The 27,654-nt window shown below is 41.0% G+C and overlaps 1 protein-coding gene across 1 annotated transcript; it reads left to right on the forward strand.

Annotated features, from left to right (window-relative positions):
* Positions 1-27,654, forward strand: SLC5A1 (solute carrier family 5 member 1). Its single transcript, XM_009815114.2, has 15 exons — positions 1-87; positions 2,218-2,289; positions 10,109-10,213; positions 12,605-12,664; positions 13,020-13,124; positions 17,922-18,027; positions 18,257-18,337; positions 19,477-19,697; positions 20,668-20,803; positions 21,596-21,703; positions 22,773-22,923; positions 23,546-23,714; positions 25,560-25,775; positions 26,453-26,555; positions 27,431-27,654. Exons 1-15 carry the CDS (start codon positions 1-3, stop codon positions 27,652-27,654), a joined length of 1,944 nt encoding a protein of 647 aa, XP_009813416.1.

The following is a 27,654-nucleotide window of genomic DNA, read 5'->3' on the forward strand; positions in this document are numbered from 1 at the left end:
ATGGAATCCAACATAAGGATCAACAATGCTGCGGACATCTCTGTTATTGTCATCTATTTTTTGGTAGTCCTGGCAGTGGGACTATGGGTAGGTTGGGATTTTATTTTATTTTTTTTTTACTTAATGAGCAGGTAGTTTATAGAGTCCTGGGAAAATGTCTCAGTAAATGAAAATGTATAAAGATTTTGGTGCCTAATTGAGAGAGTAAATAGATGCGTGGTTGGGAAAATGTGGGCATTTAATGGAGAGGGGATGGTGACCTGGGGAGGCATCCGTTTAGGTGGATGAATGGAACTAGTGGGGAAGGTGGAATTATGAGGTTTGTGTGGGGAAGAGCTGAGAGAACTGATCAGTAAAGATCAGGCCAGCTAGAGTCCCTGTTAGAAAGCAGGCTAGGGGTGACCAGCTGGGGATTAGCACCTCGGAGCACAGGGACTGCGGTGAGAATTGGTGGTGGGAGGTGATGCCATGGGAAATAGTGAGCAGAAGGAGCTGCAGGCAGAAGAACAGAGGTGAAGTCGATGTGCGAGGAGGGCAGTATGGTGGTCTGACAGTAAAACTGCAGCTGTGACTGTGTGACAGACCGGGGGCTGCAGATCACTCTCAGCAAAGGAGTGAAGTGGGTCAAGATTGTAGGTGCCGTTTGAGGGCAGCATTATCGTGGCTTTTTTTGCCAGTAGGACCTTGACTACAGGGTGCAGTGCCATTGAAACTATGAAGAAGGAACAGCTTCAGGGGTGGCGAGTGATGGCAATGACTTTATGTTCGTGGTCTAAGCGCAGTGGTGCCTCCTGCCCCCACCCAGGCAATGCTGAATGTGCTGAGGACTGCAAGGGAAAACTCAGTGCCTAATCCGAAAACAAAGCCCAGCGCTTTCACAGCTGATGGAGAAGGGCAGATACTATCCTATTGGTGTAACCTCAGTGCTAAAGTGTTTGAAGATAATAGGCCAATACTGTGAGCTACAAAGCTGTAAACAGTGGAATGTCACTAAATTTCGGTTTCCTTGGGGCAAGCTCTCCTGGTCACCTGAACACCTGACCATTAACGAGCGGAGAGGAGGCATTGTCCTTCAGTAATCCTGTGCTTGCCAGGAGCATCCCGGGGTCCGTTTCACAGCGCAGAGAAGTCAGCTGCAAAACAAACCTCCCTTTCTAGCAGCCTGGCAATGTTTTGAAGAGCACCAAAAATTTGGGGTGTACACAAAATGGACACAACCTTTTCTTTACCTCTTCATCGTGGTAGTGGATGCAAAAAATCTGAAGCCCCCAGTATGCCTGAACGCCTTGCTGTCTTGCGGGACGGAGCTGGGTTTTTGCCACGGAAGTCTGGCTGTTGCTGTAGTTGAACTTTGTATTAAAGGTCTGTGACAAAAAAGGGCTCATCTGTGGCTTGTCAGGCAATTGTGTGCTGAGTAATTCCTGGAACCGTTTCTTTCCAACAACAATGTCCTCTTTATTGGACAAATACTTATTCAGTTGCTGTGTGTTGGTAGATGTAAATCTTTTGTATTTACTTCCTTTCTTCTGCATCATAAGAAAAGATCTGCCTAATTTTCCTGTCTTCTTTCTTTATTTGCCTGATCAAAGTCCATCAGAGGAGACAATGGGAATCCAATATTTGAATCACGGTCAGTAACAAAAATTGGATGAAGCTTCCCTCTAAAGCCCATCCCTTGACAAATACAAAATGAGTGTGTGAAAAGGAAAAGGAAATTTTAGTTGGTTTCTTTTTTTGAACTTCAGAGAGAAGCGGGTACAATGCTGGTATCACAACAAGAAAATAGATTTTTTTAGATATTTGCTGGGGCTGGATAGTATTGAGTAAAAAAGCTGCACACTTTCTGTTACTTAACTTGCAACTTACAGTCTTTTTTGATGCCTGAAATCAAAGGCATTGCACCTCTGATGAAGTGTTCATATGAGCTTTTATCTGAGTGATCATTTTTTTGGTTACATTTTAATGTTTTGCACTGTAACAAAAGGTGATGCAATGAAGCTTGAATGGTTAATGTAATCTAGATACAAGAATCATTGCTCAGTTGTATTATTTTATTATAAGCTTGTTCTTTTTATCCGCTCTGTTTATTTTTTCCACTTTACTTTCCCCATATATTTCATCCCTCCATTCTAGCTCTTTGTTCTTAGTCTGTGTATAGCTTGCCTATTATACTTAAAATATGATTCAATCTTTGTTTCTTTCTTTTTTGTTTTCCAGGCTATGTACTCAACCAACCGAGGGACAGTAGGTGGATTCTTCCTGGCTGGACGAAGCATGGTTTGGTGGCCAGTGAGTGCTATATATTGTGTGTTTATATAAAATATATGTGTGTGTATGTGCATGCGCTTCCATATGACTATGTCTAATCCTTAAATATTAAGTATCTCTCCAGTACTGTTGATGGCTATGTTGTGTAGATGCACTTCAAACTCTTTCTCTAGCCCTGGTGATACAGGGCAAACTGCACGACAACAGACACATGATAGGCAGGGAAAAGTGTTGGGGAAGTTGTCCATGTTGAGCTGTGAGCTGTCTTGATTATGCGACCAACTTGTTTGAACCTAGGTACATCGGTAATGTCAGTGTAGACAAATCCAATGATTTGCCTTTCAGCACAGTTTAAAACTTTTTAATACTTTGAATTTATTACTTTCACTTTACTCAAAGAAGCTGGCTCATTTTGAGGTTATCACAGAGAAGAATTAATTTACTGAAATTTCTCCTCATACTGCTCTATTATTTCCACTTTTGGTAATAGGTTCTTGTCTGTACAAGGAGAAAATCCTGGAAATATTATGAGAAGTTATTGGTAAAATATAGTTTAAATTTATTTAAAGATTATCTGTGACTTACATTGTTTATCTTTTGTGGATTTGCATTCTCTTTCAAGGTGGAGAAAAGGAGTCACAGACACAAAATATGTTTGTAGCCATCCAGCAGGCCTCTGGCAGAAATTATATTAGAAACAATTATCTATTTCATCTTGACCATACAGCCTGTTTAATGTGACTTCTTGGAAAAGCAGAAATCTTAGACAAACCTGCATTTTCTATATTACTTGTGTTGTACATGCTTCCTTGTGCTTGAATGGAAATCCTCAACGTTCCTGATCTTGCATTCAGTCTCCAAAAATGTTTTTGCACTTCGTTAAGTCTTTTGATTCAAGATTCCACCCACATGGAGTCAGTTACAGGATCAGAGTGAGAGTAAATATTTGTTGTCTAAAAATTTAGGAATTTTCTTAAAGTAGGCTGCAGAAATACCTACACATCTTTCAGTCTTCTTGTGCTTCAGGGAGTTGCTGTCTGCCTTTAGAAGGGATTGGGACTGCCTTTTTAATGACATAAGAAGATTAAAGACTAATGACAGTGAAAGGTTTCCTCACTTGGTATAGCAGATCTAAGAAAATTCAGGTTTCACTGGAAGATTGAGGAAAGAGAAAGTTTCCAAGTTATTTTAAGATAAATCCCATAATTCTAGGCAGAGGAAAAAAAAAAACCCGAACAGATTACTCTGCTTAACTGTCGCTTTAATCAGTGGGCTGGTTTTAACCTTCTGCAATTCTGTATGCCTGTCAAGGGTGAATATGCCCTTTTGTGCAGATGTAAATGAAGGTGGAAGAAGCAAGGCAGGAAATATGCACCATAAAAAACTTCTGTCTTGCTGCAGTGGCACTGAGAGCTCCTAATGATTCCCCTAAGTCCCAGGGAAGATTATCTAACACTGAGTTCTCTGCCAACACAAAACCAACAGATTCAGCAAGCTCCCTTCCTCCAGTGGGAAGGCAAAAGGGATGACCCCACAGCGCAGTGGTTGCTGCTAGGATCGTCTCTCCCTCCTTCCCAAACTCAGCGAGCGCAGCATGGATGAAGTGCTAGTCATCAGTGGAGTCCTAGACCACCCCTTCGATCCTTCCCTTTGGAATGCCAGGAGTGTCTTTCTGCACCATAAAAATAAACCCTTATTGCTATTCTTCCTGGTATCACTCAAAATAAACAAACGGCAAGCACTCAAACCGCAAACTAAATACCGTGTCAGCAGCACCACCTTGGAAAGTTTGCCTTGGATAAAAAGAGATTCCAAAACACCTATTCCAACAGTTTAGCAGGTAGATAGGATGTCCATCACCCAGTGCAAACTGGGCTGAAATGACTAGGAAACCAATGAAAGTATAGAAAGTTCAGTCAAAGATGTGATCTCAGTTCTGCAACAGCTAATGCTGTGTGTATTTTTTTACTTCTTCTGTGCTCTGACTTTTCTTTTGTGCCATGTCAGGACCACGTCATGGTTCTGGAAAGCCCAGATACATTTCCAAAGACTGTAAATGAGAGGCAGTGTGGGGGAAGTTGTTTTGTAAGTGGACTTTTATTTATCAGATCTCTTCCCTGCGATTTCAGGATAATGACCCTTGCCGTGTAATTGCTTTCTGAAACAGAGAAAAATGAAAAAAAAAAATCCTTCCACAAACTTGTTATAAACTTAATTCCCTTAACCTAATTGTATTTTTCAGTGGTTGTGCTATGTTCTGTGCTCTACAGGGCAGCTATAAGTGGCTTTTCTGACCCTACAGGGAAAGAGGCTCATTAGCATTTATTAGGATCTCTTACTGACAACCCTGGGAAAGGGATTCTATTCACTCTGGCAATCAATGGCTGGAGGTTAGTCCTACTTTTGATATGGATTTTGCGTGTTTGTCAGTCACTTTGCCTGATTGTGATTCAATTTCTCAATGTATAAAGTAGGAGCAAGACAGTTATCTTGGGCCAAATCTGTCCAACTTTGGCTCTGATTGTTGCCTCCAGCAGAGTCCATGAAGGTTGCTTAGTATTTTGCAGGACCAAGCCCACAGTTAGTCTTTTCTGGCTGTTCTGCGGCGGTAATAGGTCACTTCTGTGTTAGTTCACTGAAATCACTGCCCTTGTGCAGTGGATGAGTCAACTCAGTAGTTTCAGTAGTTAATTGGGGATCAAGGTATATAATTACATTCTCACTGATTGCCGTAAACTGAAATCCATACTGGGTTAATCATAAGGGTATGAAATGCTGTGCCCTTTCCACAGTCTTTTTACAGAAACTGAGAGAAGAATCTTCAAGGAACTGGTTTTGGTCTCGTGGGCTTTGAGGGAAATGTCTTCAGGAAAGACACATATGCCTCCTTAAATACTCATAACCAGCTCTGCTTTTTCCAAAAAGATAGAGAAGCTCAAGAACAGTGACAGCTTTGTAACTGTAGGCCTTGCAAACTGAACTTCAGCTTCTTTTGTTAGATGAAGGAGTTGTTAGGTTCAGCCAAATACTTTCTACCACTGTAGGAAACGAAGTATCTGTTCCTGGAGAACAGTCAGCTTTGGTAGCGGCCACTCTCACAGGATTAACAGGGTTTAATAATAACAACAACAACAACAACAACAACATCATCATATTATAGAAATACAAGAATACAACAATGCAATATATTATATAAATACAATAATAACAAAAATCATAATAGTAATAAAAAACCACTTCAATTTTGAAGCTTTCTTGCTCTTGAATTTTGTTCTTCAGTTTTGCAAACAGAGCTGTCTCCACAAAATTACGGGTTACCTTACACACCTCTGTTCCTGAGGCATAAATGCTAATAGGAAAAATAACAAAGAGTATCTGCTGGGCATCTGAAGTCCCGCTGTGGTTAGAAAGATTTACTGAAGAGTAAGTAGGAAGCATGGAGAGCCAAGGACATACTACACTTTAAACAGAAATGTAAATCAGCTCATTTGTTGTCACGTGTTGATCTTTGTGAGACAGGTTAGAATTAAGGAAAAAAAAAACACCAGACTTTTACTTTAGTTCTGCATGGCTTCTTTTCATGGCCATCAGAACTGACCACTGGCACGATTTTTTTGATCTCTACATCCAGTTAAGTTTTACATATTCTCAGAATTCTCCCCACTTGCTGAATCTGACACTGCTGTAAGGAGCCAAGAAAGACAACTCTGCTATGAATAAGATTTGTATTTCCTTTTCTTAAGTAAAGTGGAATAAGAAATTAACTTTTTTTGTCAAGTTCCATGCAAAAAATAGTGTGCAATCTATAGTTTTCAGAGTAAAAAGAATAATAATGAAGTAATCAAAGCAAAGCTCTGGTGGAAAAGGAAAAGTTCAGTGAAACAGATTTCTACCGAATCAGTCAGAATTCTCCAGCTGGCCGGGCGGGAGGTGTTGTTTCTGTCTCAGAGGACAAAGGTGGAAAGGTGTCAGGTTAGCCTGCTTGTGACTGTGCTGTTCCCACAGCCATTGGGCTTCTTGGAAGGCAGGGGCACATTTGATGTGTACTGTATATCCATCTCTTTTGCTTAGTGAATTGGGAATTGTATAAATGTGGTTCAATTTGGCAATAATGCAATACACAGAATTTGCAGAGTAATCGGGAAAGCAGAATAAACCCCTACACTTCTTTCTTTAGGTCTCAGAGCCTTGAAAGGGTGGCAGTAATATTTCATTGTAAGCAGTGTACTGATTTTTCCAAAGTGACTAAGGGTGATCCCAAAAAACTCAGGTAGGAAAAATGATGTCCTTCCATCAGGGTGAAGTCACATGTTGCAGGGAAGAGTTAAAGAAAAGCACGGGCAGTGTCAAGGAGTAGGTCTCAAACAAGGGAATGAGAAATTTGTCCAGCGAAGAGGGGTCTGAGAAGGACCTTCTGCAGGTGACCCATGGGAGGAGCAATACCTCAGGGCAGGGCTCATGACCCCACGCTGATGTGAGGGAGCCTCTGCTGTTCTCTGTAAAGGGGCTAAAGGCCACAGGCAAGGTCTGCTTGGGATAGGGGCGTAGGGTGTGTATCAGCAGGTCCTGGGAGGGAGAAAAGCCATAAGCTGTAAATTCTGCACACTGTCACTGCAGTGGTCACTGATTTGCAAAGTACATTGTCTATGAGTTGGAACAGCAAGCGCTGGGTTGTCAGTGCATCCTCAAGTTAATGAAAAGAGCAAGGTGAAATGGTTAATGAATAACATGGGAAAAAATAGCGATCATCATCTGTCTGCAGTGCGGTGGTACTTTTCCTGAATAGAGTACTCTTGTTAAAACCTGACCTCTTGAAAGATTTTAAAAGAGTTAATGTTCCACATTTGCCTCAGGTTAGTTCAGTTTTTTGTCCTCTCTTTCCCTCTTAACAGCTTTTGTTCCTTTCAATCAGCTTCCTTCTTTACTATTCCTCCTAGTTTTGTTTTTAAAATCAGTTCACTAACACATCCACTGAGAACAGTTAACACTTCTAGAAAATTGTTTCCCTCTGTCATCGCCCAGTTTCAGCCCAGCGTTCTTTAGGTCATGCATAGGTGTACTGCAGCATCTACCAATGGCAAATCAAACAATTTCAGTCATCAGCCTTTTCAGTACAAAAATACCGCAGCAGTAAGTTCTTCAGCAAGACGGCTTGGCCCCAGAGCCCATCTGCCTTCTTCCCTCATCCTTAAAGTACTGCCGTGGCAGATTGGAAATTCCTCTTTCCCCTCTGGCATCAGCAGCTAACAGGGTGCAAGCGTATTTGGTAAACATTCCTCTTGCTTTTACCACGCTGCAGTTTTAAGGGCAATATGCATTTTCCCAGCTATGAAGCCATGTTCTACCTTTCCAGGTATACATAACAATAAAACCTATTTTTTAAATTGCATCCATTATTAGTATGTGTTGATCTTGCAGTTCTGCTGCACTGGGTGTTCCCTAATTCAGAGAAGAAAATTTAGAAAGTGAAGGTGGTATCTGCAGTCACATTGTTTTGTCCTTGCGCTGGCCCTAAATATGGTGGTAATTTTGCATTTTTTGGTTTGGTTTTGTATTTTTCTTTCAATACAATTGTACTCTGGGTGAAGTTGGGACCACAACATTGACAATGAATGCTGCAATATGTCCCAGGGTTTCAGGCTCTGAGCCAAAGCTTACTACAGCTGTCGGTTCTTAAAGTTCTTCATTAGTTGCTTTTGTTACTTGGATCTGCTTGCAGGACATTTTAAGCTTTTGAAACAGGGAAGGAAACACATTAAATAAAATCAGAGATTAATGTGGTTAATCTTTTCTGGTGATTCCATTTCTAGTAACCTAGATTTAAGTTTAATTATTCATCTCCAGGGAAAGCACTGGACAACAGTGCTAACGCTTGGTATAAATGGTATTTGTTTCTTCAGGATCATTGCTGGGAAAACACTGTTGCTGTCACGAAGAGGTTAGAAGAAAAAGTTTTCTTTGCTACCAGTGATCTCTCTGGCCTATTTGCTAATGCTTGTTGCAACACTTATCATTCCTGTAGAAATATCTGTCATATGACAAACTGGTTACATTTCTGTAGGGCACAACTGACTTCTAGAAATGTTTAAAAAAAAAAAAAAAAGTAAATCCAGAACTGAGTGAACTTGGAGACATAAATTTCCTGTCACAGCAAAAGAACAGTTTGTCTGCAAAAAGACTAGCAGAAATCAGGAGATCAAACTGAGGAAAGGAGAAAAAAGAAAGCTTGGAAAAGAAAGAGTGGAATCCTCCAATGAATTTTATTTGTATGTTGCATATAAAAAATGGGGGAAGAAAATCTATTTTGTGATTAGAGTTCAGGATTGTGAGTTGAAGAGCATGGTTGCTATGCCTGGCTATGGCATAGCTCTATAGAATAAATCTGATCTTCATAGGTGGATTTCTATGATGAAATACCTTTCATCCTCCCAAATCTCAGGCAATCATCCCTGTCCTCTCAGAAAGATTGACTTAATTTTTACTGCTACTCAGAGAACTTACTGCAGTGACTGCAGACCTGGAAGTTTGTAACTATTCCCTTTATATACATTTCAGGACCCTAAAAATCTCCCAGTGAGTTGCAGACAAGGAATATTTCTCCCTTTTGTAAGGTGACTCTGAACATATTCCAACCAACTGTACTTGAAAACCCACATAAGTAGAATGTGCTGGATGCAGGTCCTGCATTCATATGTCTAAAAAGCCATTTTTAAGCACCTTGGGATCTTTCAACATGAGAGGTCTACCTCAAGTGAGAGCGTTAGAAGCTAGTCAGCAGAGGTTCTTTTGCCCACTTTCTATATGCTTTTCTTTTATTTTTAACCCTGTTTCCTTTTTTTCTTTGTAGCTTTCAGAGGGCATAAAGAAAAAATAGAAGTGAATAAAAAAATGTTCACTTGCCTCTTTTCTTCTCGGAACTACGCCAGCTCACACGTCTTCTGCCTACAATACCCAATCCAACCTCTTTTTCATGCTCGAGTTCTCACCCTGCATCCTTCAACGTCTGACCTTGTAAATTATCGTTAGGCATTTCTGCTGCCTTTAATGGTGTCATTTTGAGGAAATGAAGCTCATACCTTTCATCTTCATGTGTTCTATTGTCTGATGAAGAATTAGATCTTTTGGCACAATCTGTCTTTTGTGAACGGCTCCTGCCTGTCTGTAATCCAACATAAACCTTTCTTTTTTTAAATCTCTCCCTGTTCATCAATTCCTGTGTTCTCCCCGCTGTTCTGTTTGTATCATCAGTGCAGTATTTGTGGGTCTTAGAGATCCAGCACTTCTTAAGTATAACTCCTTGATTTGCTATTGTTTGTATCTTCCAGAAGCACTTTCTCAGCAGATATTTCTGCCATACAGCTTTCAGAATTTAATTCAGTAATCGAATATCTTTTGACTAAAAGTGAATCAAGTACAAAGTCTGTACAGCTCTCACCGATGATACATTCAGTTCCACAGACTGTGGAATATGAAATAGGGACTGCCAGTTTGACAAGTGGGTATGCACTTACCGTCTCCTACTTTAGCAAGACAGATTGCAGTCGTCTTCCCTAATTGTTTGGATATCATCCAAATGTCAGTTAGTCAAGTTTTGCAAATATTTAAAAATCTATATTCATGTAATAAACTGTTAGGCTCAACTAGAAGATCTTCTATGCAACATCCTATTCTTTCTCATTGTTGCAGATATGAAGTCTCAGGTTTGAGAGGGAACAGTAAGAGGGGGTCTTGAAAGTTGTCGAGGAAGTTGGCCTGAGTTCAAAATGCCAAATGAACATGATTTTTTTCGAGTTACTATGAACAGGACCTAAGAGCCAAATATTGTTCTTTCTGTTTCCAGATTGGTGCTTCTCTGTTTGCCAGTAACATTGGCAGTGGACATTTTGTGGGAATAGCAGGAACAGCAGCAGCTGGAGGAATTGCCATCGGAGGATATGAATGGAATGTAAGTAGCACGCATTTAAGTGAACATATTTGTGACATCAGGATTATCTGCAGAGGTTAATCAGAATAACATTGCCTAATAATTTAGGACTGTTGATGTTTGTGCTTGGCAACACTTGTTTTCTGTACAGACGAGTAAGTGCCAATGTAATCTACTATTTAGCTCACCCTCCTTGGTCCTTGTCCAAGCCACTGGAAGAAGATGACCTTTTTCTGTTGAATGAGGCTTTTTAGAGAGCATTTGTACCAAATAAATTTGTGGATTCTCTTCTTTATACATATCTTTTGATTACTTTTAAAGTATTTATAAAGAACACTTTCAGACTGCAGGATGTTGGGAAGAATTTATCAGTTTTGTAATCCATAGTATTTTTTACAGCATTTTGCTATGTAGGAATTATTGAAAGGGCTTTGATTTCTTCACAGGCTATAAAAAAATTTTGGGCATCCTTCACAAGCACCTGCATTCCAAAAATCTTTTTCTCTTTACTTTCTCCTTCCTCTAATTATGTGTGTGCTTAATTATGTGTGTGCAGTACAGGGTAGAGATATCCAAGCTGACTTTAAATGAACTACTTGGGGTACCGGGAGTAGTGTTAGCTGCAACAACACGAGGATTCATATGAGCTAACTCAGTCCATTTCCTGGTATTCTCAAGCTCTGTGGGTGTGGATAATAATGCCCTTATTCTGCTTAATTCACCTTCACGGAAGGGATTGTACCATGACACAAAGGACTTAACGAGCGTACATAGGTCGATACTTTCCTTGCATTTAATTCTGCACAGTGAAAGAAGCATACCATCCTGAGGGATCTGGATTTTTCCTTAGCCAATAGATGGTTGCTGCAAATAGTCAAGTATTCTTATGATATAAATATTAAGGAGAAGGATAAAGGCTAAAATGAACTCTCTGAGACGTGCACAGTTAATCTGTCATCTTCCTCTATTTGATTACACTAGTCCTGTAACAAACCTGATTCCCCTTCTCTTTGTACCAAAAGTAAGCAAAACAAAACAGAACAGGCATTGCTTGAAATTTCGTGGTATTCAAATCTCTAGGACCCATATCCTTCTTCAAACATATCCACCTCTAACACTTCATTGCTGGGAGATTCTCTGTGGACTAATATCAATACACAGTGTACAACAATTGTTGTTTAGGAAGAAGCAATGATGCATGTGTGCATTTGAGCAGATACACAACAGTTCATTACTTATGACATAGTGGGACTGGTGTACGGGTTAATAGACATAGTGGAAATACTGCTCTTGACTGTATAATCTGATTCTCCTCTTGAAAGAAATACTAAGTTTGATGGTTATCATCCTTGTGTATCACTATTATTCCACTGAAATTATTTCTAATTTGTATTAGTATGACAGCAGAAGCTGACCCAGTATTTCTTGTCCATCTTATGGTTTTGATCTAAGGACAGAACTTAAAAGATACAGTTAAAAAAGCCCTCTAAGCCCTGTGGACAGAATAAATACAGATTGCAGCTCTGAGAGTAGGGTTTTGTCCTATATTGATCAATTTAAATATGTACAGTGCTATATCAGACAGCATTTGCTAGCCATTTAAGTCAGAAGACTCTGGCAATGCAATAAAGTAAGATCTATAGTTCACAAAATACACACAGTAACACAAAATATATTATGAAATGGTAATGTGGAGATACAAAGTATTTTACAAAATGCATGTGGTACATCCTGTACAGTATGTGAGATTGTTGTTAACCACTTGGCCATCTCACAGAGATCCAGTGCAGAAGGCAGTTAATGATCAAAATAATAATCAAAAGAAGGGCTACTCTCCCCAGTGCCTCTATTTGCAGATGTCACAACATACCATTGCAGCGTACCTGATTCTGAGTCGGACAGTATCCTGCATTAGTGGCTCTGGGATCAAGATGCTAGCAAATAGGTCTCAGGTGGCAGACTTCACCTTCCTTAATATTTCCCAGAAATGGTAGTCTTATGGGCTGGTTGCATCTTAACCATTGTTAAACCAGGCTCCCTGGGCTTGCTCGGAAGAGGGATAGGATATTCTGGTGCTGCTGGTGGAGTGGTGCTTTGATACTATAGGGCAATCCTGTGAGCAGAAATCAGCTGTTTTTCTAGAAAATGTATTATTATCATGTGAGCTTCTCTGGGACATCTAGCATGAAATCCAGGCTGCACAATATCTGACAAATTTTTTGGCCAAGATTTCATTCCAAAATTTTCAAGTGTAAATCAAAGGACAGAGCAGTTCCTCCTCCCCCCCACCCCGCAATACCCAGGTTTATGTGGTTTCAATGGTCTCTAGCTACTATTGGGTCTGACAAATGGTCTTCAGGAGTGCTGTCTATAGAGAGGAGGCTAATTCAGCTGATCTTGTCTTGGCTGCAGGCTCTGATATTTGTGGTTGTCCTAGGATGGCTGTTTGTACCCATCTACGTCAAAGCTGGGGTAAGTCAAAACAGTATGTTATGCTTTTCTCTGCTGCTCATGTTTGCAGATCAGGTCTTGAATATTGTAAAGCCATTATGAATGGCACAAGATCAGAGCATGCTAGAACTGTACTGTATTATGTCTGTATATATTTGAAAAGTGAGGATTCTCTGTTCTGAGACCTGAGCCAAGAAGTACTTGGTACTCTCTCCTTGTTCTCCTTTGATTCCTGGAGCTGCTCTTCCTTGCAACTGCATTTCCAGCTCCCTTCCCTTTGCGCTCCACTCTTACAGTATCTGAGTAGCAAAAAACTTCCTCTAATTTGCTTTGGATCTGTTCCCCAGTATCTGAAACCTGATCTACCCCCCTGCAGGTGGTGACAATGCCAGAGTATCTGAAGAAGCGTTTTGGTGGGAAACGGATTCAGGTCTACCTGTCAGTCCTTTCTCTGATCCTGTATATTTTCACAAAGATCTCAGTAAGTAAAACTTCTACAGCATTTCTTCCATCCTACACTGATCTAAAGAAAAGAAACTCCCATTTACAATATTGCTCACACAGTTGGTCAATTGTTTCTGATATGGAGCCCTTGGTTGAATTGAGGACTGTAAAAATATGATTTTGTTTTCTTTATTCTGTCTAGTGAGATTTTGTATCCAGATCTGTTCTGCAATCCAAGTTTCTTCCTTCCTGGCAATGTCTCTTGATGCTTGTGGTGCTTTCTCATTCTTTTTTATGTTTTAAGATTTACTTCTACTTATGCTGTCCTCTAGAACAAGTCAGAGCGGAGGGAAACTTGTATTGTATTACTGTCTATTATCCTAGGGATCCGTGAAACATGTGGCAGGAATTTTTGTCCCCAAACTTCGTATTTACCTGTTTCAGCATCCTCTGGTGAACATGCCATCTGTAATATAAACGAGGGAGAAGAGCAAGAGTGCTATGGAGAAAAAGCAAATAATAGGAATTAGAAAATAAGGGAGTGGGGAAATGCAAAGGAGGGAAATTATAACAGCTGAGGTGAAAGGAGGGAAGAGGAGAGATTCTTTTAGTGGGCAAGTAGTTGGTATAAAGTTTAAGGTGCTATGAAGTTAATGTTTATTAAGTAAGTGGTTGTGTTTCTGTGAAGTAGTGAAGGGAGCTGGTATTTTCCATATATCTTGAAACTACCAAGCCTCTAAAGAAGTCCACAGTTCAGGCATACCTCAAACTGTTGTTTTGCAGAGGTTGCCATGGCAGATTACTCTTTGCCCTCTGAATGGGAGCTGAGTGATAATAGTGCAATTTAAGCTAAAAGATTGGCCTTTTGCTCTCATTCTCACATCTTCACGATAACTGATCCTTAGAAAGGTTATAAATTAAACAGGTTGGTACTGTGGAGCTGGCTTCAGAGTTGGATTTCCATATATTTCAAAAGGATTAGTTAATTTGCTGCTGTTGTGCTTAACTACCACAATCAGAAATCGCAGGTATGACAGAGTTCTGGCAGCTCTAGCTGCTGAGAAACACTTAGAGTCAGATGACTCACAGTCCTATTCTGCAACAGGTTTGTAATGAGCCTATCAAGGTGTTGCATAGGTTCTGAATTTATTTCCAGCCTCTATCATGCCTAAGGATCTGGTAATGGGATTTCACCCCGTTTCAGTTGGAGTATCTTGCTTCCAGGCAAGACAGGTTCTCCATTTAAGCTTCCAGTGTAGTCATGAGGCTGAAGCACCCTCTTCTGCTCTTGTGGTCCTGTCTTATTATGGAGCAAAGCAATAGTCAAGAGACCCATACAGCAGCAGATTAGCTGGGCCCCACTCTACCAGTGGCCCATCCCAGCTTCCCATCAACCCAATTATTCCAGATGTGTGTGGGGAGTTGCCATGGAGCTGGGTCTCTGTGCTATCCAGGGGAAAAATCTGGTGCACAAGTTCCTCTAATCATTTCTCGTTTCCCCCATCTGCCCAGAACAACTCTGACAGTGTCTGTCCCATGTACAAATGTGGCTCAGATTTCTGTAGTATACAAACGTGTCTTCTGCACTTATGTCACTGTGTCCTATGTCACTATATTCGATAGGGCAGGATTTACCCAGGTCTGATTTACTTGCCATATCTTCTTCAGGATAGGCAGAACAGTCAAAGTTCTTGGAGGTTTCAGGTACTGTCAGAGTAGGTTTTTCTATACCACGGTATGCAACACCATGCCCAAATTGTCTCCAGATGAACCAGCTCCAGAAGCAGAAAGGGAAGGGCTGTTCCATCCTGGACCATAGCTAACTTCTTTGTGCCGTGTAGAGATAGGTGTGCTCTGTGAAGCTAGCACAGGTCTCTGTTCCCAGAGGCACGTTGTATATCCAAACATACCCATGTGTTGACAATCCATGCCATAGCTGGCTTGGAGATTTGCATTTTACTTCCTTGACTGCTGCCTTTGCAAACGCTCTTTTGTGATCTTTGGGGCTTACTGAGATTTGATATAGAAGGATGGGTTTCTGCCCTGCCCTTAATGGGCAGTCACAACTGTCAGTTTGACTGGCAACGATAGTCATTGCTGCTTATCCTTGTAGAAGGGTGGCATCTTGTTTCTGCAGCAGTTATTTCATGTGCTGCTTCCTTGATGTGTTAAAATATTATCTAATGTTCTTAATAATTATTACGGTGCTTTCCAGTGAACAATGTAATACGTCAGGTCGTGTCACTCCTGGCATGCTCTTTCTGGCACAGTGCCCACCACCATGTGACAATCAGATTCCCTTTGCACACCTCTGTACAAGGTCGTTACCATTTCTCTTTTCCTGCACATTTTCTGTGTATTTTTTGTTGACTTCTTACCTTGTTTTGTGGCTAATCAACCTTGTCAGACAAGGCCATGCTGCAAGGTGTTGATCTTTGGGATCAGGACACACGTGATCTTTGAGCCCAAAGGATTTCCGATGCACAGGTGCCTCACATGTACATGCTTCCTGAGCATGCAGTGCTTTGTGAGGAATGCCTATAGCAGCTTTCAGGGGCTTGCTAGCCACCAGTGTTGCTGATATTGGACATTATACCAAAGAAAATGGCCTAGTAAAAGTAAAATCTTGATGGAGAGTAATTGACTAAATTATGACAAGACAAAAGGGGATTAAGACCTGAACGCTTTTGAAGAAATCAGAAATTGTAAACTGGAATTTCTAAATGTGCTACAGCATTTTCTTGACATTCATTGTGCATAATTTCAGTAGTAAATATATGGGCATAGGCTTACCAGGGGGAAGAGGAGGGAGAAGGATAACCTCCTCTTAGGACTGCATGGCGTAGCGGGTAAAGTGCCACTGCCCCGACTCCCACATTAACATTGCAGCTGGGTTCACTCAATTGGCATGTGTTCTGCCAGTTGTTCCTGCATGATCTGTATGTGGCTTTGGAGAGATAGCTTGTAATGTAAAAGAAAGATTTACTCTATTCAGAGATAAAATAAAGATTAAATAGTGTCCATAAAAGAGTATAAACGGAGAAACAAGGAAATACTGGAAGGCAATAATCTAATTGGGAAGGAGGAGCAGTGAAGTTGGAAGGTAACTCAGCAATTCGAAGAAGCTGATAAATTGCTCAGGATGCTAAATAATTAACTATACATTTCTTTCTGGGGGTCATTTTAGGACCATTAATATTTAATGATATGTAGGCTAAACTAAAGCCAAGAACAACGAAAGAAAGATCTGGGACATAAGTTGATCAGTGTGTGAAAAGATAGGAAAAAAATGTTACCATAGAGAGAAGGGACAAAGGATATGGTCTAACAGCCACTGGCGATAAGAGCTAAAAGTCCTGGTTCCCAGTTCCAAACTAAAACCTATAAGAAATCAAATAATTTCAAGGTGCTCCAGAGGCAGAGTTTTGGGAGTGGGACCTCTGCTGTGATTCACACTCTGCTCACAGTTGTTTTCTGCATGTCAGGGCAGTAGGGTTGGAGGACTTCTTGCTGCAGAGGTCCGTACCTCTTCCTCATTCTCCAGAGTGAACTAAGGGTGAGATCATACCGTGCAGTCTCGGTTTCAGTGTCTCTGGAATGAAGCGGGTTTCTTCATCCGGCATCTCCCAGCTAGCCAGACTGCATAACTGCTTATTAGTGTATCTGCCCTGCCTTCCCTCAGCCTAGCCGTGGACAGAAGCAGTGCAAGTGCCTGTTCTGTGACCACAGGCTCCGGTTGTCCCGCAGCCTGGCCTGTGGATCCTCCTGCTCCTCCAGCAAGCTGCCACCTAGCAGCTGCCCTGCAGTAATTGTGTGTGCAGGCTTTATACCCCAGGGCACGTGTAATATTGTCTAGCTTCGTTTCTCAGACCCTGCATATGGGCAGTCCCTGCAGCATTTTGCAGTTCCTGAGCTTGCCGAATGCCAGTAGGACTTGTAGTGTTAAATGTGGGTAGGACTCCCTGTACAGAGCCCTCGTACGGGTGTTGTGGTATACAGAAAGGAGGCATGCAGGTGGGATTGGAGATGAGCCCATGAACTGGATGCCCCAGAGCAAGGATAGGTACAGATGCAAACCTCTAATGAAAGCATAATTTACAGTAATGCATTACAAGTGCACTGGGGTAGATTATTCTGATTGAAAACTTGGATAAATAACATTGATGCAAATTACCTCTAAACCAGGAACTGATTTAATGTGATTAAAATCCCAGAGTGTTACTCTGAAACCTGAACAATTCCTCTCTTACACAAGAGCTAAAGGTCTCTTCTGTTAGCCAACTGATGTCAATTATTCTGACAGGAACTTAAAAATAGAGATAATATAAGATGTTTGCCTTTAATCACCATTTGTCCTGAACCAGCAAGACTAGCTATACCACATGTATGCAAGCAGTAAAGAAAAAGTAAGAGACTTATAGAGTAGCATGAAATGAAGAGAACCATGCCGTGTCTTGGAGGTGTCACAGAGTCCATCCCTGCACATAGCAGCAAGCGTAACCTGAGGTTTAACTAATTTGTTATTAAACTATCTCTCAGTATGTAAGGACAGAGTAGTGAGGTGACTCTGTGTCTATCTAAAACGATCCATTGAAAAAGACCCGGGAATTCTTTGAGAAGTGTTACCACTCTTGTACTGAAAGCACCTCAGCACTGAGAGGAGACTGGCAGTTGTAGTAAAATGGCCTCTATTTTAATTTGATTTTTTTTTTTGGTGTGTGTGCAGTACTGTAAGGGGTGGAGTTGTGTATTTCAGTACTCTCATCATGAATGTGTAATATGCCATCATCATGAATTTAAACATTGCTTATTCTATCATTTTTTTCTTTTATAGGCAGACATATTCTCTGGAGCTGTATTTATACAGCTGGCCATAGGGCTGAATCTTTATTTGGCCATAATCATCCTGCTTGCTATTACTGCTCTTTACACCATCACAGGTGAGTTTGCAGAGCAGTCTGAAAAATCAAAGAAGATAGGGGAGCCAGGATAAAGAGAAGAGGGGAGGTGGGTAAGACAGGAGAAATGAAAACCTGAAAGGGGAGTTATTTACAGAGATCTTTGTTTGAAAGAGAGAGGTGGTGAGAAAAGTAAAAAATAAAAAACAATTTCCACTGAGGCATTTGCACAGGGGCTAACCTATTTGTCTTGACTTTTCTTTGCCATTAGGTGGCCTTGCAGCTGTGATTTACACAGACACCTTACAAACATTTATCATGGTAGTGGGATCCTTCATTCTCATGGGATTTGGTAAGTAAATCAGATTAATTAAACCAGAATGTTCAACCACAAATCCCACAGTGGCTATGGAAATGGATCCTGCAGTGTGGAACTCTGTTATCTTAACCAGCAGTTTTCAGTTCATATACCTATTATCAGGGAAGAAAATAGGCATGTTGCCAAAAAATAGGCATATTGCCAAGGCCTTTAGTCACTGAGAGCACTCCATCTGCAGAGCACAGGTGAATGTGTAAGGTAATATATAGCATCCCATGACAGAACAGGACTTGTGATGGCTAATGAGGTAAAAGCAGAGTTGTTTGCAGGTGGTGATGATACACTTGAGAAGTTCAGAGTCTATCTTGTTTTAAGATTATAATTCCATAGATATTCAGATGCTAATGCATGAAAATTTCTGATTTGAAGTGAAGAGCTGTTGGTCACATTGCATGTTTTTAACTTGTTTCTAGCTGCTAGCTTGTGTTAAAACAACCCAAACATAAACATTTTAAGTAAGCCTTGTAGCTCATCTATGGATGTCGTCATATTGCCAGATGGATAAGAAATATGAACTGAATGTTTATGAATAGGACAGTGTGTATGTCCAGAAGACCATATGCATTTTAAAACAGAAATCATGCTGTTGAACAGAATTAATAGGAAGGGATCATAAGAAAGAAGTAGTGATAAGATTCTGTGAATTTGTAGTGTCCTTTCCTCATCCTTCTAGTTACTCAGCGCTTGTTTTTCCTCTAGCTAGGCCTTTCACTGAAATTAAAATATTCCACCATTGTTACAACAGAAATAACTTCAGACTGACCTAACCTGGTATGACCCTGCCTTAGGTTCTCCCTAGGTTAACAGCGTGTGGAAATAATGTATCTTCATTTCACTTCTTGGCAAAGCATGTATAAGAGATGTTGAGACAGCGGAGCCTAAAATGGCATTTGCGAGCTATATGGAAACCTAAAAAAAAAAAGGTCACTTTGGTACTTAGCTAGTGTGAATACTTACAAAACACTGTGTGCTGTTTTCTGAAAAAGTTGATGTATGCTGGGTAGGGTGTTTTTACATCCATATTAAGGAAGTTTTTCTCCTCACACTCTCTAGCTCTATTTGAGATTTCAGTATTAAATACTTTATCGCTACTTCTACTTTCTATTTTTCAGCATTTTCTGAAGTAGGAGGGTATGATGCTTTCATGCAGAAGTACATGGAAGCCATTCCATCCAATATCTCCTATGGGAATACTACGATTAATGCAGAATGCTACACTCCTCGGAAGGATTCCTTTCACATCTTCCGAGATGCTGTCACTGGAGATCTACCGTGGCCAGGGCTTGTCTTTGGTTTGAGCATCATTGCTTTGTGGTACTGGTGCACGGATCAGGTAATGGGGAAGCCATGTGCCTTGGAAATGCTGAACACAAAACTCTGCAGTCTAATGTGATCTAGGGGTGCTCTTCTGCCACCGTAATTCAAAGCTGGGTCACAGAAATGGGAGTTATTTCAAGACTGGTCAGCGACTTTTCAGTTTCTGGTTTCTAAACCCCTCCCACATAAGAGAAAATGAATTTGAATTTTTCTTATACACTGTGCCCAGCAGATCCTGTGTATAATTCCTTTCTCATTTTTTGTGTGTGACCATGTGTAGAAACGCAGAGAGGTTGTAATGTGAACATTTACTTAGGAAACCATGCATCAAACAATCTTTGTTAGACTGGGTCTAGGTATGATTCCCCATGCAGTAATACTAGTTTGTTTCCTATTTGTGCGGCTTTCATCTTTGCATGCACAGTCTTGGGAGGGTGGTCTTTATATGTCAGGTCTTTCAGCCTGGAGCCTCTTCCCCAGTCCTCCTTGCTTCTCCCTAAACCTACTCTCCAGTTTGCCCGGGAGATCACACTGACCTGAGTAGAGGAAAGTGTGCTCCTGCAACTGCGACGTGTGAATGTGTCCAATCTCTAGCAAGTGATCTATCTGCATTCTGAATTGTGAGAAAGATAGTCTTCACAATTTGTAAACAAATGAACAAAACCCCCAATGTAACTGTATCTATTGCTCAGGTAAATATTTTACTCCTTTTTGGCTTTTTAGTCTATCTGCTTTAAGAACATTTTGTGAGAAGTCATCTTACCTCTTAAACATGCACTGGATAAATGATATTTTCCACGACTTACTTCAAATATATCCTTTGATTTTCATGTTGTTTTTATTTTTGCTAGTGACAGAAACGGTAAATAGGCTCTTCCACCATGACAGAGGTTAAGAAGTACCTTGTATCTGGAACTTGGCATGGTGTGCTTGTGGAAATGCTATCCTTGGTTGAGTCATGCATGCTTGCCATGTCTCATTAACAGGTTATTGTCCAAAGATGTCTCTCTGGCAAGAACATGTCCCATGTGAAGGCTGGTTGTGTCATGTGTGGATACCTGAAACTCTTGCCCATGTTTATCATAGTGATGCCTGGAATGATCAGCCGAATTTTGTATACAGGTATGCATTTGTATACAGAAATGCAAATTTCTTCTTGCTGCTTATCTTTCATTGCCAATCTCTCTCAATTTCCTATTCTCTGTCCCTTCCAAAATACCTGTTAGATTGTCATCCTGTCATCCAAATTGTCCAGGCACATGTATGCACAAAAACTAACCACACTGTAAGAAGCCACAGGTGTTCCTCTTTTCCCTGATCCCAGATTTCTGCCAGTGCTATTGCTGTCTGCTTTAGGGGAGAGAAAGTCCAGTGTCCCTCCCCAGTTGGGTGTTTGTTACAGCCCCGCTCTGGCTGAACGAGTTGAAAATGCTGTCCAGGACTGATACTCTGCTGGCAATCAGAGGAAGAGGGTCAGCAGTCACAGACAGCAGTATCTTGGGCAAAGACAGTCCCGAGTGCAGTGTGGGGGAAATGCCAATCTCCCTTGTCTCTAACCATCAGTGTGTTCAACAGCAGGCAGAGGAGAGATGGTCAGGTTGGAGGAAGGGGTCTTTGTGTTCCTCTGCTTGTTTTTCTACTTGCTCTCCTTGCGTTGTTCAGTCCTGGTCTGACAAATTAATGCCGATTTTTTTTTTTTTTTTGACCTGCAGTACTTTTCAGTATTCTTTTAGAGCGGAAAGGAAGGCTAGAGGCTTAGAATCACCTTCCTCCTTGCCGGCAGACCAAGGATGATATCAAGCATATCAAGCCAGTGGTTCAACACAGAGATAAATTTTAGCAGCTCTACTAATTTGGGAGCTATTTGTTGTTTATATGACCTTGTCTAATGCTGTCTCATTTTCCTCTCCTCAGATGTGGTGGCCTGTGTTGTGCCTGAAGTCTGCCAGCAGTACTGTGGCACCGCAGTTGGCTGTACAAATATTGCTTATCCAAAAATGGTAGTGGAGCTTATGCCAGATGGTAAGACACTGTCTGTATTTGTTTGTTTTAGGAAAGGCGAGGCTGCCAGACTGTAAAAACAGGTGATAGAGGGAGCCCAAGTCCCAGATTTAGTTCAAAGATTCTTGTTAGAACTACGTACAAAGGGGGTAGTCTGCATTAGTTGTAGCTGTAGGTGCAGAATAGCTGCACACTGACAGTGTCAGCTCTCAGCTGGCAAGTACTGGGTGATGAAATGGTAATTGAGCTCTCTTTCTGTGAAGGTAAAAAATAACCTGCTTTGCCAATGATTTATAAAAGGCTGTCTCTCCCAGGATTTCTGAGTTGGAGGCATACACCTGCAGTCCTTCTGCTAAACCCACTGAGGTGGGAGGAGAAAATATTGTCTGTGCACACTGTCCCATAGGACACCTGTTCAATGAGAGAATAAGGCACCACTCTGGAGAGGATAACATATATAGAAGATAAATTTCTGCAGAAAACCACAGAGCTGGTTCATAAGGCTAGAAAGACAGATTATGATTTTATACAGACCATGGTACTTCCCCAGTATCTTTAATACTTCCCCATCGTATCATAACTGTTGTACATAGTATTATTAAAATACTACAGTACTGCCCCATACTGTGTTGACTAGATTATGCCATCTGGAAAAGCAGCTTACTCTGATTTTCAAACAGTAGAAGAAACTTTTTTTTGCCAAACAACTGGCTTACAAATACACTGCAAGCAAGTGAGCACTCGCCTGCAAACAAGAGAAATTATTTGTATAACCGTTGGGGAAAGTCTGCTTAGTTTTTTTTCTTCTTTTTATTTCATCATCTAATCAGACAGCATTCACAAAAGAAGTACCCATGTTCTAAAAGCTCAAGAGTTGCCTTGTGACTGCTGTAAATAGCTTATCCAAAGCTCAGCAGACATTACTCTTCTTGCACTGCAAGGGAGCATCAGGCAGGCAGTGGCGCATAAATACGCCAGACACACTCATAGCTGGCTGACTTGAAAGGGTCAGACAAGCACTACGGATGGTGCCACGTACTGAGACTCTTCACAGAATGCTCAATCCAGTTCACATATCTCTGTATTTCAGGTCTGCGGGGTCTGATGTTGTCAGTCATGTTGGCCTCCCTTATGAGCTCCCTGACTTCCATTTTTAACAGTGCTAGTACTTTGTTCACTATGGACATCTACACCAAAATTCGATCACGACCATCTGAGAAAGAGCTTATGCTAGCTGGAAGGTAAGCGCAGCCGAGTCTTCCCCAGCCCTACAAACACAGGGAGCACTCGATGCATTACAGGCTGCAGCCTCCAAAACCCGCACCAAGTGCCCGGGTGAAGACCTGCTCGCGGTGTGCGGCCAGTGCAGCAGTGGCCTCCTGTGGCCAGACAGGCTGTCCCACCGTACGCTTTCCTTCCGGGGAAAAAAAAAGACCTTACTTCTCCTTTAATTGACAGTGGTGCATGAAGTAGCTAAGCTAATTCTCAACAATTCCTAATGCTATTTGAAGGGAACTATTTTAAAATATCTTCATGGGCGTTATGCTACACCATACTACAGCATCAATGAACTAGTTCTTCTAGTTGATCTGCTATTGATTTGTCTCTAGACATAACAAACAAAGGAAAAAAGTGATTTTCTATGTTTTGATTGCATGCTTAGCTGTATGCTGACGGATATTTGACAGACACAATATCCAACTTGGATTTCTTTTGTTTGTTCAATGGTAATTGGCCGTTATCATTGATTTTGCTGGTTGAAATACAAAATGGACATTTAAATTATTGATTAATTGCTGTTTTTTTCTTTCTGATAGATGCTTCTAAGCAGGTGGCTAATTGAATATCTGGCTATGTTTACAGGGCATTTATGTTACTTTTAATTGGCGTCAGCATTGCCTGGGTTCCTGTGGTGCAGTCAGCTCAAAGTGGGCAGCTCTTTGATTATATTCAGTCAATCACTAGCTACCTGGGACCTCCCATTGCTGCTGTCTTCCTGCTTGCTGTCTTCTGCAAGCGGGTCAATGAGCAGGTAAGTACAAATTAGCAAACAGGTATGCTGCATGTTCCTTTAGGCATTAGGGCAATGTTTTTGTTTTGTTGTCTTTCATTAGCAACTTCTTCCTGTTTATTTTGATCCTACTACAGCCCAGGTATTCTGTGTTTCCATACCCCAGGGCCTGAGGTTTCAGAGATGAGTTTGAAAAAGTTCTTTGCTAATCTAATAAATAAACAGTCACCTAGGAATTCCTAGATAGCCCTGAAACTTAGGTTATCTATCACTTTGCCAAGAAGTGCGTCAAATGGAGGATTTATGGAGACATATTTGAAAGTAATCTTTTAGGATATTGGTCACCAAACTGCTTTACCAAACATCACCTTTCACCTTCCTCTTGACCACTACATATTTTGTCAACACTCTTTTAAACAAACATGCTGTTGTTTCATGCATTGTTTCCCATTGCTTTTAGGACCCAGTCTGGGAATCACTGATTTTGATTCGTAGAGCAGTGAACTGAGACATATTGTACTTAAGCCTTTGTAAGTAACTCAGAAGGCATGAGGTCTGTCACATGCTTTGATGGGACCATGGTAACTGGAGTCCCACATATTCTGAAAACTCAGTACTCAGGAATTCAGTTTCTTTTCTATAATACTAGGAATAACAATACTTGCCTATTGCTCAGGTTGGCTCCAAGGAGGATGAGTTCAATGAGAGATGAGTTCAATGAGAAAGCCTAGAGACAAGGTTTTTGAATATGGCTCGAACTTTTTCTCACTATTTTCTCTCAAGACCAGTTCAGTGGTTATTTGTGTGTATATCCAAGAAAAGCCTGTTTCACACACAAGGGTTGTTCCATTTCCCATCCCAATATGGCTAAACCTCACAAATGGATTAAATCTTTGTGTCCTTCGTGGAAATCTGTCATTGGCTTTAGCTGAAATTTCACCTGAGTAAGAATTCAGCATAATCCTCGGGGGTTTGGGTACACCACATACTTTAAATTTGGGTAAATAGGGGAGATAAGCATCAAAGCTTCTGAGAATTGGAGCCTTGCATAAGATAAATTCTGATATTGTAATTACTTATAAGATTTATCAATATTTCTTGCTCAGAATCATTCTTCTTTCTGCTAGAAATGGAATTAACTAACTTGTCCTACTTCAAAACATTTTTGTGACTTTGACCACTGGATAATTAAAACTGTTCTGTTCTTAAACTCAGCATTAAACCTAGAATATTTTTTAATCAGGTATTAGAAATTTGTGTTATCATAATTAGTTTTTTGACTTCACAAACTCACAGAATGGTTGAGATTGGAAGGCACTGGACTAGTGCAACTAGGGGGGTAATAACAGCAGGATGCTCAGGTCCTGTCCAGTTGGGTTTTGACTATCTCCAGGGATGGACACTCCACAATGTCTCTAGGTAACCTGTTTCAATCACCCTTACAGTAAAAAAGAAATATATTTATGTTTAAACAGAAATTCCCATATTTCAATTTGTGCCCAGATATACCTGTGCATCTTTTATACTTTGGACTATGAGAACAACCCTTGGTATGTGTAGTCTGTGGCTAGAGCCTGTCCTGTGTAAGGAGAGTATTGTGTGGAGTTGGATGAACTTTGAGAAATGAGCTGGATAAGATGTTCTCCATATTCCTTCTCTGAGCTGCTGGTCATTTTTCCTTTCAGTTGTATTAATACACTGAGCTGTAAATATGGTCACTGAAAGTATCTGGGTTAAAACCCATGAGCCAAAGCCAACGTAACACATAACTACCTCCATGTTTCCTCCAGCAACTATTCAGAGCTTAGAGCTTATTTCCATGCCTGAAATGACCCATTTTGATAATTCCTGTTGCTTTGTCTGCAGGGTGCCTTCTGGGGCCTGATGGTTGGGCTGCTAGCTGGACTCGGTAGAATGATTGCAGAGTTTGCCTATGGAACTGGCAACTGTGTGACCCCTTCCAACTGCCCATACATCATCTGTGGGATTCACTACCTTTACTTTGCAATGATTCTTTTTGCGGTTTCCGCCATTGTCATCCTGGGAGTCTCCTTCATGACTAAGCCCATTCCTGATGTACATGTGAGTATTACTGCAGTCCTGCTCCTCAAGAAATGGAACTCGATGCAACTGCTAGTTTTAAACACTGGTACTTGGTATATTACCTCCTGACAATTCAGCTACCCACATCATATAGTCCTTGTAAGAAAGCCAAGGAAATTGTGGAGGAATGGCTTAGTAACAAGGGACACGATCTGATTCCTGTGAGCAACCCAGTCTCTGATGAGGGGGAAGGCTCAGAGGAAACTGTTAACTGTCCTTGAAAGCCTCTTGCGATAAGAGACAGTGGAATGGTAAACAAGAAGAAGGAACTACATCCGCGAAGAGGAGAAGTACCAATCACACTTGCCACCTTGGCGTGTGAACAGAGGCTGTAAGCCAATCATACAACTGTTGCGGACACGTGTTCTTGGCATCTGTCTATATATACTCTGTAAGCTTGAATAAAGGGCAGAACGACCATACTCATATTGAGACTTCATCGTTACTCCGGGTCCGTCTCCCATTCCAACAGGAAATAGTCTTCATTTATCTGTCACAAATTGTCTCCTAATAAATCGACTCCTAATAATCTTAAACGTTGACTTAACAGACATTTGGGATGCCATGGTCTTATAGCTTGTTCATGTGCTGGCCAGACTGATTTGTCTCTGTGTAGTAAGGCTGTAGATTTATAAACTCATTTTGTTTCATGGCAGCTTTACCGCTTGTGCTGGTCTTTGCGGAACAGCAAAGAAGAACGTATTGATCTTGATGCAGATGAGGAGCAGGACAAAGCTGATGAAAAGGATGAGGAATCAGGTAACTGTTGAATATCTATAGATTTCATCGATATATTTGAGAATCTCTATTTCATTCCTGAAGAAACATTAACATGCTTGATATTCAAAGACACACTCCCTCCCCCCCAACAACAAAACCTCAAACCCCACATATTTAAAAGGCTAGTAAGCTGCCTTTTACCAATCTATCAAGCTCAGTGTAAGTCAGAAGTGAAGTGAATTTGAAGGGAGAAAATCGTGTTCTTTAGGTAGCTAGGTGGCATTTCTAGGACTAAACCAATGGAGATGCTTTAGGTCAGAGGCAGTGTGCATTGGCAGAACTGTGTGCGACTCTAGCATTTGGAATGAAACAACATGAATTTGCTTGGAAACAGTGGGTAGTAGCCAGGATTGAAGGAGTAAGGATGTGGTGCAAGGCACCACGAAAGCGAATTGCCAGACATCCATCTGGGCAAAACCACCTGCTCTCTTTGCTGGGTTTCTGGTTCTGCTGCCAAGTTCCTTTTCATAAGTACCCTCAAATTCATTTATTTGTCTTTTAATTAAAAGTGTAGACAGTATTGAAAAAATGGAGTTTAAGCTTTGCAGCATGGTTTGCTTCTCCAATACCAGACCAAGTCTCTAGGCTGCAAAAGGTGCAAGTGTCTTCTGCAAAAGGCTCTCTTGCAACATGTAGAAAATCACTCTTTTTCCAGGTGAGCTGTGAAAACACAATAATCATACTCAGTATTAACTTGATTCTCGTACTGCCTTGTACTGAAATGTTCCCATGTAACAAAGACCATAAATCAGAGCTACTGTATTAAATATAGGAATGTCCTCAGTCACGGAGATCTTCTAGTGCATGCAGTGGTCCATGCTTACATTTCATGACCAGTGTGTTATTCCTTCCAGTTAACGAGGAAAGTGGAGAAGAACCAGGATGCTGTAAGAAGGCGTACAACTGGTTCTGTGGCTTAGATCAACAAAAAGGACCCAAACTGAGCAAGGAGGAAGAGGAAGCACTGAAGAAGAAACTGACTGACACAAGCGAAGTGCCACTTTGGAGAAATGTTGTGAATATCAATGGCATCATCCTATTGACTGTGGCTGTATTTTGCCATGCCTTCTTTGCATAA

Source organism: Gavia stellata, chromosome 21 (assembly GCF_030936135.1).
Source record: "Gavia stellata isolate bGavSte3 chromosome 21, bGavSte3.hap2, whole genome shotgun sequence".
Taxonomy (NCBI): domain Eukaryota; kingdom Metazoa; phylum Chordata; class Aves; order Gaviiformes; family Gaviidae; genus Gavia; species Gavia stellata.